This window comes from Myotis brandtii, unplaced genomic scaffold (genome assembly GCF_000412655.1).
Source record: "Myotis brandtii unplaced genomic scaffold, ASM41265v1 scaffold1875, whole genome shotgun sequence".
Taxonomy (NCBI): domain Eukaryota; kingdom Metazoa; phylum Chordata; class Mammalia; order Chiroptera; family Vespertilionidae; genus Myotis; species Myotis brandtii.
In genome coordinates, this window is record NW_005356961.1 from 703857 (window position 1) to 712641 (window position 8785).

Sequence of the window (8785 nt, forward strand, 5' to 3'; positions counted from 1 at the left end):
CACATTCCTGAACTAGTTCCCATATTCATAGTTGAATCTCAGCTGGCCAGGTCTGGTAGCTCTACTGTGCTCAATGCCACAGACCAGGTAGTTAGATTTATCTGAATGTGATTTTGGAGCTGGACAATATGCAGATTTTTGCCCTGTTTATGTATTCCTCCAGGTTAACTGTAATCTGAATCATGAGTCCCTCTACTTGGCAGTGAAGCTGGTGGATCACTACCTTATGAAGAAAACATGCAAGAAAGAGAATCTGCAACTCCTTGGTGCCACTGCTTTTCTGATTGCAGCAAAACTTGAGGTTGAGTCCATAGGACCTGGAGAGAACTAATCAATCAGATTTCTATCCAAGTCATATGTATCCACATGTCTATGTATGTGTGTATATGTGTATGTGTATATATATTTGTACCTATGTCTGTATGAAAATAATATTTCTTACTAATTTTTTAATCTATCTTCCCCAGCAGGGAAGCTGGTGTTAGGTGGCAATGGTGATGTATTTGTTTTCTGGAATCAACAAGATTCTTCCATTTTCTCTAATATATACATATGTGTGTGTGTGTGTGCCTATTTAATGGGTTGTTAGATTCTCTGCGCCCCCCCCCCTTTTCTTCTTCCCACCACAAACTCCATCTCTTTCAAGTGGAGTCTTGAGTTGTATATATAAGAAAGAATTTCCAAACCTGGGTGCTGGAGACATTTAAGAGAAAATGGCCTGGTAGTGAGTCTAAGTGAAATAGTTATTTTTGAAGTGGTAGTATAAAAGCAAGTAGCTGCGCTTTCCTTTATAATCATAATTCACCTAATTTCTCTGATTTTTTCCTCTTCTTTAGATTTTAAATGATCTCGTACAATTCCCATTTTTCCTTCAGATAGGCTAGTTGTATGAAACCTTAGGGTTTAGGAGCAGAAAGGTAGTAGCTACTTTTACTGAGTTCAAAGAGGTTTAGAACTGTGTGTTTGTTTTTGTGTTCCTCTGGCAGCTCCCTCCCTCTACAGCTCTATCTCTAGTTCACTTCCTGCCTTCCTTCCTCCTTTGCTCACTCACTCCCTACCTAGTCCTTCAGTACCTCCCTCCCAAACTCCAACCCTCTCTTTTTTGCTCTTTACTTCCCTGCTTCTCTCCCTCCTTCTCTTGCTGTCCTTGCCCTCATCTCACTTCTGTGCTCCATCACTTAAGCCCTAACTTCACTATGTCTTCACTTTCTAGCAATCTTTCTCCAGTCTTCTCTTAATCCATCCCTCGATTTTACTGTCCCTACTTTGTGTATTCACTCAATCCATACTGGCTCCTCCCTCTGGCTTTTTCCTTTCCTTTCTGGCTCCCTCTCTTTCTCACTCCCTTACCTGTTCACTTACTTCCTTGTTCTACTCCCTACTCCACCCTTCCTTAATTCACTGGTCCCCTTCCTCCTTCCCTTCCTCCCACCTTGTAACCCTCATTCCTCTGTCTTCCTCCCTGCCACTTTCCCACCCTCACACCCTTCCTTCCCCAGGTCCTATTCCATCCTCCTCCCTTCCTCCCCCTCTCCTCCCCTTCTCTTACAAACTCTCTCTGCTCCATCTCATCCTCTCTCCTCTCCCTTAACTTGTCCCTACCTCCCCCACCTTACTTCCCTTGTGCCTTGCTCCTACCCTCTCCTTGGCTTCCCCCTACCCTACCTCCTCCACCTTTTTTTTTTGCTAATTTGTTCTCTCCTCTCCTCTCTTGCTCCTTCCTTCCTTCCTTCCCTACCTACCACCTTCACTCCCTAGTCTCCTTCTTTTCTTGCTTCCTCTCTGTCTTCCCCCTCCCTTGTTCTCTGCTTCATTGTTTCCCTCTCTGGCTCATTTCCTTCCCTATCCACCTACTCTCTGGTTCCCTTGCTCCCCCTCCTCCATGCTTCCTCTCTGCTCCTTCTCCAATAGCTTCCTCTGTTTCTTGCTTCCTTGCTAATTCTCTCCAACTCACTCTTACTTGCTCCCTTCCATTATCCTTTCCTCCTTTGCTCCCCAGTCTCATTTTCCCCTTTCTCCCTCTCTCCCCTCCTCTTCTCTCATGCCCTCCCTTACTGCTTTCCTTTCTGGCTCATTTCCTCCACTGCTAGCTTACAATTTCCCTGGCTCTTTCCCTTGTCCCACCTCCTCCTCTCTTCTTGCCTCTCTCCCTTCCTCCTTTCCCTTTCCCCACCTAGGGCCATTTTTATGGCTTGAGTAAAAATGCCGGCCTCTCTCCCACTGCCTGTTACCCCAGTGATGCCCCCTTAAAAAAGCAGCTGGGGCCCTGGCCCGTTTGGCTCAGTGGATAGAGCATCGTTGGCCTGCAGACTGAAAGGTCCCGGGTTGCTGTGGGAGGCAGCCCATCAATGGTTCTCTCTCATCATTGATGTTTCTCTCTCTCTCTCTCTCTCTCTCTCTCTCTCTCTTTCTTCCCCTTTCTCTCTGAAATCAATAAAAATATATTTTTCAAAAAGCAGTGTGGGTCCCTAGAGAGCAGGAGGGAGGAGGAGAGTAAGAGGGGGCTGTTCTCAGCAAACCTTGGAACCAGGAGCATGTCTCTTTTGTTTGCCAGGACAAAGGGCCCCCCACTAAGTTTTTTGTTGTTGTTGAAGGAGGTCTTCCCCTCACAGGATTTATAAGTACAGAAAGACTTTTGCAAGGGGAGGTGTGGAGATGGTATGAGAAGAGAAGGAAGGAACCAGTGGTGAGTAGAAAAATGGAAGAGAGTGTCTTGCCCTGCTCTTAACCACTAGGTTGCTTTGTGAACTTGAGCAAGTTACTTCTTCTCTCTGGGCCCCAATTTCCTGTCTGAAAAACCAGAGGGTTAATCCAGTTTGTGATCTGAAATTAGAGAGACAGAGAAAAGTTTGAATTAAAGGCTGGGGTAGGCAGGTGGATGCTTCTAGAGCAGTGGTTCTCAACCTTCCAATGCCGTGACCCTTTAATACAGTTCCTCATGTTGTGGTGACCCCCAATTTCATTGTTACAAATTGAACATAATTAAAGCATAGTGATTCATCACAAAAACAATATGTAATTATATATGTGTTGACCCACAGGTTGAGAACGGCTGTTCTAGAGAGAAAATTCAGTGGTCTTTCTGCCTCCAGTCCTCTCCCCAAAATCAAGGTTCAGTCTGCAGAGGGTGGGGCGTGGGAAGGTACTCCCAGATAGGGTTCTTCTCACCCATGGGCTGGCCTGGATTCCCCCCAATCTGACCCCCATGCACATCCCCTCACCCCCTGTATTCCTCAGTCTCAGCTTAGGCTCCCTCTGTGCCTGCCTCTCTCACTGCCTGTTACTCCAGTGGTGCCCCTTCCCAAACATCCTTATTTATTCCTTAGACTAGGACACATAGTGAGGACTTATCTTCCATCTCTAACTCCCCTTTTTGTGGCCTCTTTTCTTCCCTTCCCCCAGAGTAGGCCTTAGATTTCCCATTCCTGGCTCTCACCCATTAAAAGAGAGACCACTGATCCCAGCCCTTGTGCCGTATTATGTGCTTCCAACACTGTAAGAATCCATCCCCAGAGGCCCTATCCTTTTTCTAGTGGTGCAGTTTTGAAGCAGATCTCTCCTGTATTTCTGATTTTGTGTTTCAGATGGGCCACTCAAATCAACCAGAAGCTGGCTCTCAGAGCTAACCTAAAGGTTTATTCCAGGAAATGTTATTACCTGCTATCCTTCAACCCCTTCCCCTCTGCTTTTCATCTCCAAGCAGAGGAGTGGGCTGTCTTGGCCTGGTGTGACTGTCTCTTCTCTCCACCTGTAGGAGACCGGCCCACCTAAGTTGGATCGATTCCTGCACTCCCTTAGTGAGGGTTTTCAGCGACATGAGATGGTTGCCATGGAAATCAGCATTCTGAGTACCCTCAAATTTGAAATCAACATTCCTGTCGCCTATCATTTTCTGCGCATGTTTTCTACGGTAAGAGAGAGAAGGCATATCTCCCTTCTTCCTGCTAGGTTTGTCTCTTCCATACCAAGAGTGACTGCTTGAGTGGTAGGTAAAGGGAAAGAGACAATTTGGGACAGAGGAATTTCTTCTTCAATCTGACTCTCCTAGATTAGCAATCTTTATGAAGTGTAGGAGGAAGAAAATTGGAGGTTTGTATAGTATGCCTGTAAATTTTTGAGGTGAGGGCAGAGTAGAGGAAGGAGAGAAAATTCTTTTATGAGGAAAGGACACAAGAACTTTGGGGGAGACGCTGCAAAGTTCTCTTTCTTCACCTGAATATTGGTTACAGGGGAGGTCACTTCATAATTATTCATTGCATTCTACAAGTGTACCTTCTCTCTCTCTCTCTGTATGTGTTATAGGTTATAATAAAAAAAGATACAAACAAGAAAGGGGAGAGAGTTCTTATGGAGCATGGAACACATCCTAGGGTGGAACCAGATGCAAAGTTATAGTTGGAAAGCTTTGGCCCTTCAAACGATGACTTGTACATAAAGAGTAGATGAAAAGGTACCACAAGTACATTTGGCAATTTGGTTACAAACCATGAAGGTAGTGAATTCTAATGCTGATTTCAGAATTGCCTCCCTTCCTCCTGCTTAAGATTCTGTGCTTTCAAGGGTAGAGTGCCTTAGTGTGAACCATGATGGTAGGAGAAGTACATTGTTCAGGCAGAGAGCCATTTAGGCCTGAGGTGAGATAACTGGAGAGAGTAGGTGAAGGAGGTCTTCTGCTTAGTTCTGGTTTTCTACATTGCTTGCTGAAATGGTATTTTTGCTCTCTTTAGAATATTCATATCGACATTAGAACAGTGGTCTTATCCCGATTCATCTGTGAGTTGACCCTGCATGAATATGACTTCATCCGGGAAAAGGGTTCCAATCTAGCTGCTGCTTCCTTTATTTTGGCCCTCCACATGACGAAGCTTGGAAACTTGGTAAACACTGGCTAGGGGCATGGGGTTGGGATTCAGAAGCACAGGGTTGGCTGAGAAGGAAGGTGTAAATTAAGGCTGTGGGAGATTCAGTGCCAAAACTGCCATATACCCACAGTTATGAATTCTTTGACACCTCAACATTAGGGTCCTGGCTGCCTAAAGTGTTTCTATAGCAATTGTTTTGAAGTATTTGGTACCATTTTTCTTAGTCACAGTACGCTTTGTTCCAAGGAAAGCTTAGCTGAAAGCCCGATATCACAAAACAAACTAATGTGAAATTATTCTGGTTGCAGCAGGGCTGGGGTGGGCCCACTTCCTACCTGACACCATTTCACTTCTGCCCCTTGTAGTCCCTTCAGCAAGGTTACCCCCTGAGGGAGCTTGTTAGAATGGAATTTGAAGCACTGACCCAGAGAACAGAGTAGTGAAAGCAACTGTCCATGTGTAATAGGGTACTTACAGGTATACTATAGTGTTCTTTTCTAAAGAGGAAGGTCCCAGAGCCTCCTTCCCTAATAGAAATAAAACTCATGTTTGATGCTTTCTAAATTTTATGAAAAATTATGAAAATCAACTTCAGAGAACTATGAATTTTTACTGATATGTAACGTACAATCCAAATAGAAAGAGTATGCTGACAAATGTGCATGCTCTTCCCAACCATCCCTGAGCCCCTCCAACTTAGAAATTCCAGAGCCACTACTGATGGGAAAGCCTCTGTGTACTGAGAAAGAACTCTATAAACAGTTGTGTTTATATAAGTTGAGTGCTTGGTGATCTAAGCACTTTGTATGAACTCATTTAATCTTTACAATAACCCCACAAGATCAGTATTATCCCTATTTTATAGATAAGAAATACATTCCCATGTTTTGCTAGGGAGAGGCAGAACTAGGAGTGGTGTACAACCAGTCCTGCATAATCAGAATGGGTGTGGCCATAGCTCTGGAGCCATGGTCCTGGAGGCCCCATTCTGAGCCAGGCTCTGACCCATGGATCCTTGGTAAATCTGGTAGGTACTTGAGAGGGGCAATTGAGTGGCTCAGGGCAACAAATTTCTTGCCAACCAGTATAGAAATATTTCAATGTTTAAACACATGGCATGCTTGTATCAGTGAGTATCAGCTAAATGTCAACCCTGATCTGAATCCTGGTAGTCTGGATTCCACAATCCTCTATGCTATATATCCTGCTTCTATAGGTAAGAAAGGTTTCACAAAGAAGGTGACTTTTGAATTGGCTCTTGAAAGGAACCCGTGAGAGGAGACATTCTAGGTAGAGTGAACAATAATTGAAAAGACGTGAAGGCAACAATTAAAGGGTGTAATGTATAGGGGCAGAATAATACATTTCCTGTGGATAGAGCAACGGCTATATGAGTAGGGAATGGTAAGAGATGAGACCAGAATGGTAGGATGTGTTCAGATTATAAAAGACCTTTGATATCATGTTGAGAGATCCATTTTATACTAAGGTACTGGAAGTTTTTGAGGCAGGGGTGTTCCTATTTGTGTGTTTTGGAAATAGTACTGGTAGAGCAGTATAGAAGGTATACCAGGTGATAGAGTGTAAAAGTGGCAACATTGGCAAGTCAGCTTTTGTAATAGTCAAGGTGAAGCTTTTGGGCCTGAACTGGTGCAGTGACAATGGGGCCACTAATCTTATTTAACACACTAAATATAATGTGTTCCCACATGTTACTCCCCTGTTCCGCATGCTAATGACTGCCCTTTGCCTGTGGCAGTGGTTTTCAAACAGTATTCAGTAGAGCCCTGGGATTCCTGTAGAAGTGTCTCCGGGGCCATATAAAGATAAGGGGATTCAAATTAGTGGGCTTCTTAGCCTTTGCCTCCAATTCCAGGTAAGATGTTTGGGCTTCCAGGTAAGATATTTTTTAAAAGGGGGTTTGGGGAAATAATTTAAGATATTTTTATTTTTTTAAAATATTTTTTTATTACTTTCAGAGAGGAAGGGAAAGGGATAGATAGAAACATCAATGATGAGAGAGAATCATTGATAAGCTGCCTCCAGCATGCCCCACACTGGGGATCAAGCCTTCAACCCAGGCATGTGCCCCAACTGGGAATCGAACCATGACCCCCCGGGTTCACAGGTTGAGGCTCAACCACTGAGACATGCCAGCCGGGCTAATTTAAGATATTTTTAGAAAATCACTGTGTTATAGAATAAATCTTTTCTCTACCTGTGGAGCTCCTACTTGACTTTCAACACTCATTATAGATGTCCCCTCCTCTATGAAGCTTTCTGTTACTCTCCTAGCCAGAGTTCATGGGTCTTGTTGCCCTTTGCCTCCAGCGCCCTATGTTCACTTCCATCATAGCACTTTCCACACATTTTGTAATTCTCTCTGTGCATGCCTGTCTAATAATATTAATCCCAGGTAGCATTATTTAGGCACTTACTATATGCTAGACTGTTACATGTGCTTTGTATATATTAACTCATTTAATCATGCAATGTAATTACTATAATGATCCCCATTGGTAAAATGAGGCACCAAGAGGTTAAATAACCAATTTAAGGCCAGACTATTAGTTAAAATAGATTTTGAACCCCAGTAGTTTGCCTCCAGAACATTTGCTCTTAAATACATTGCTATTTTGCTTCTGCCACATAGTAGGCATCCTTCAAATTGAATGAGAAAATGAATGCATGGAATGATAGCTGGTAGATCCAGAGACAAGGAACAGCCTTAAGTTTCTGTTGGCTGTTGAGTTGGGACCTCAAGTTTGTTCTGAGGTTTGCCTGTCCATTGGCTCTTGATCTGAAAGTGAGTAAATTACAAAGTCAGTCATGTTCCTTGGATTTTTTTGGTAGTGGATTTCAGCATACCTGAATATCTATGGCCAGGGCTAATATCCAACTGGTACATATGAATATAGCCATACCACTAGTTTGTGGCTGGAACCTATTCTCCTGTAATAATTGGTCAGTGTCTATGACGTATGAGTCTTTCACTCTCTTCCCTTTCTATACCATGGATAGGAAGTTTGGGTTTGGGATAGTAGACACAGAGGAAGGGTCTGCTTCCTGTCATAAAAGTCACTGTTTATGTTGCTTCTTTCAGACTTATTTCCTGAATTATTACTTTGACTTCGTGACCTCTGATCTTTACCTCTTGGTCAAAAAACTTAACACGCTGCTGACTTTGTATCCTTGCAATGATAGGCTCAAGACTGTGTGTTTCAAGTATTCTCACCCGTAAGTACCAAGCTCCAGATGAGGTTGGGTTTGTGCTCAGTCATGGGGAGGCCCAGACTATACTTGCCTCAGGGAAAAGAAAGATTGAGGTACTTTTTACTTTACTTTCTGCTCCAGGGTTAAAGCAAGATAGGGAACCAAGGGCCCTATCTCCCACTTATTCCATGAAGCCTGCTTGCTTTGGCTATTTTATACTGAGCAGATGTCTCTTCCTTTTGCAGGAACTTTTATGAAGTCACCAAAATCCCCCCCTTGGACAAGTTGAAGCTGGAGGAAATTTTGTACTCCCGCTAATCCTGAAATGAGGGCCTAGAACTCTGGCAGCATATAACCAGGCTATATTTATTGTCTTTGAAAATTTTCTTGATCACTTTTCTTCATTTTTACTGTTTGTCTTTTCCAAAACTGAATGTTATAAATGTTTAAGTGTTTAAGTTTTTTATGTAAGAGAAAAAAGTATTGTAGTATTTATTTAGAAATATAATAAAAATTAATATTTGTTGCTAAAATGGCTCACCTCCCCTTTTTTATGTAAAAAAATTGAATTGAATTTATTAGGGCAATATTGGTTAATAAAATTCTATAGGTTTCAGGTATACAATTCTACAATACATCATCTGTATATTGTATTGTGTGTTTACCACACCAAGTCAAGTCTCCTTCCATCACCATTTATCCCCCATTTA

General features: G+C 42.9%; 1 protein-coding gene across 1 annotated transcript in view; it reads left to right on the forward strand.

Annotated features, from left to right (window-relative positions):
• CCNB3 (cyclin B3) overlaps positions 1-8543 on the forward strand; it is an 80340-nt gene extending 71797 nt beyond the window's left edge. Inside the window, exons 10-14 of the mRNA XM_014538266.1 lie at positions 164-301; positions 3755-3910; positions 4728-4877; positions 7966-8099; positions 8321-8543. Of these exons, the coding sequence (XP_014393752.1) occupies positions 164-301; positions 3755-3910; positions 4728-4877; positions 7966-8099; positions 8321-8393 (651 nt within the window). The 3' untranslated portion in view covers positions 8394-8543. The remainder of the gene's footprint in view (positions 1-163; positions 302-3754; positions 3911-4727; positions 4878-7965; positions 8100-8320) is intronic.
• The last annotated feature ends 242 nt before the right edge of the window (positions 8544-8785 follow it).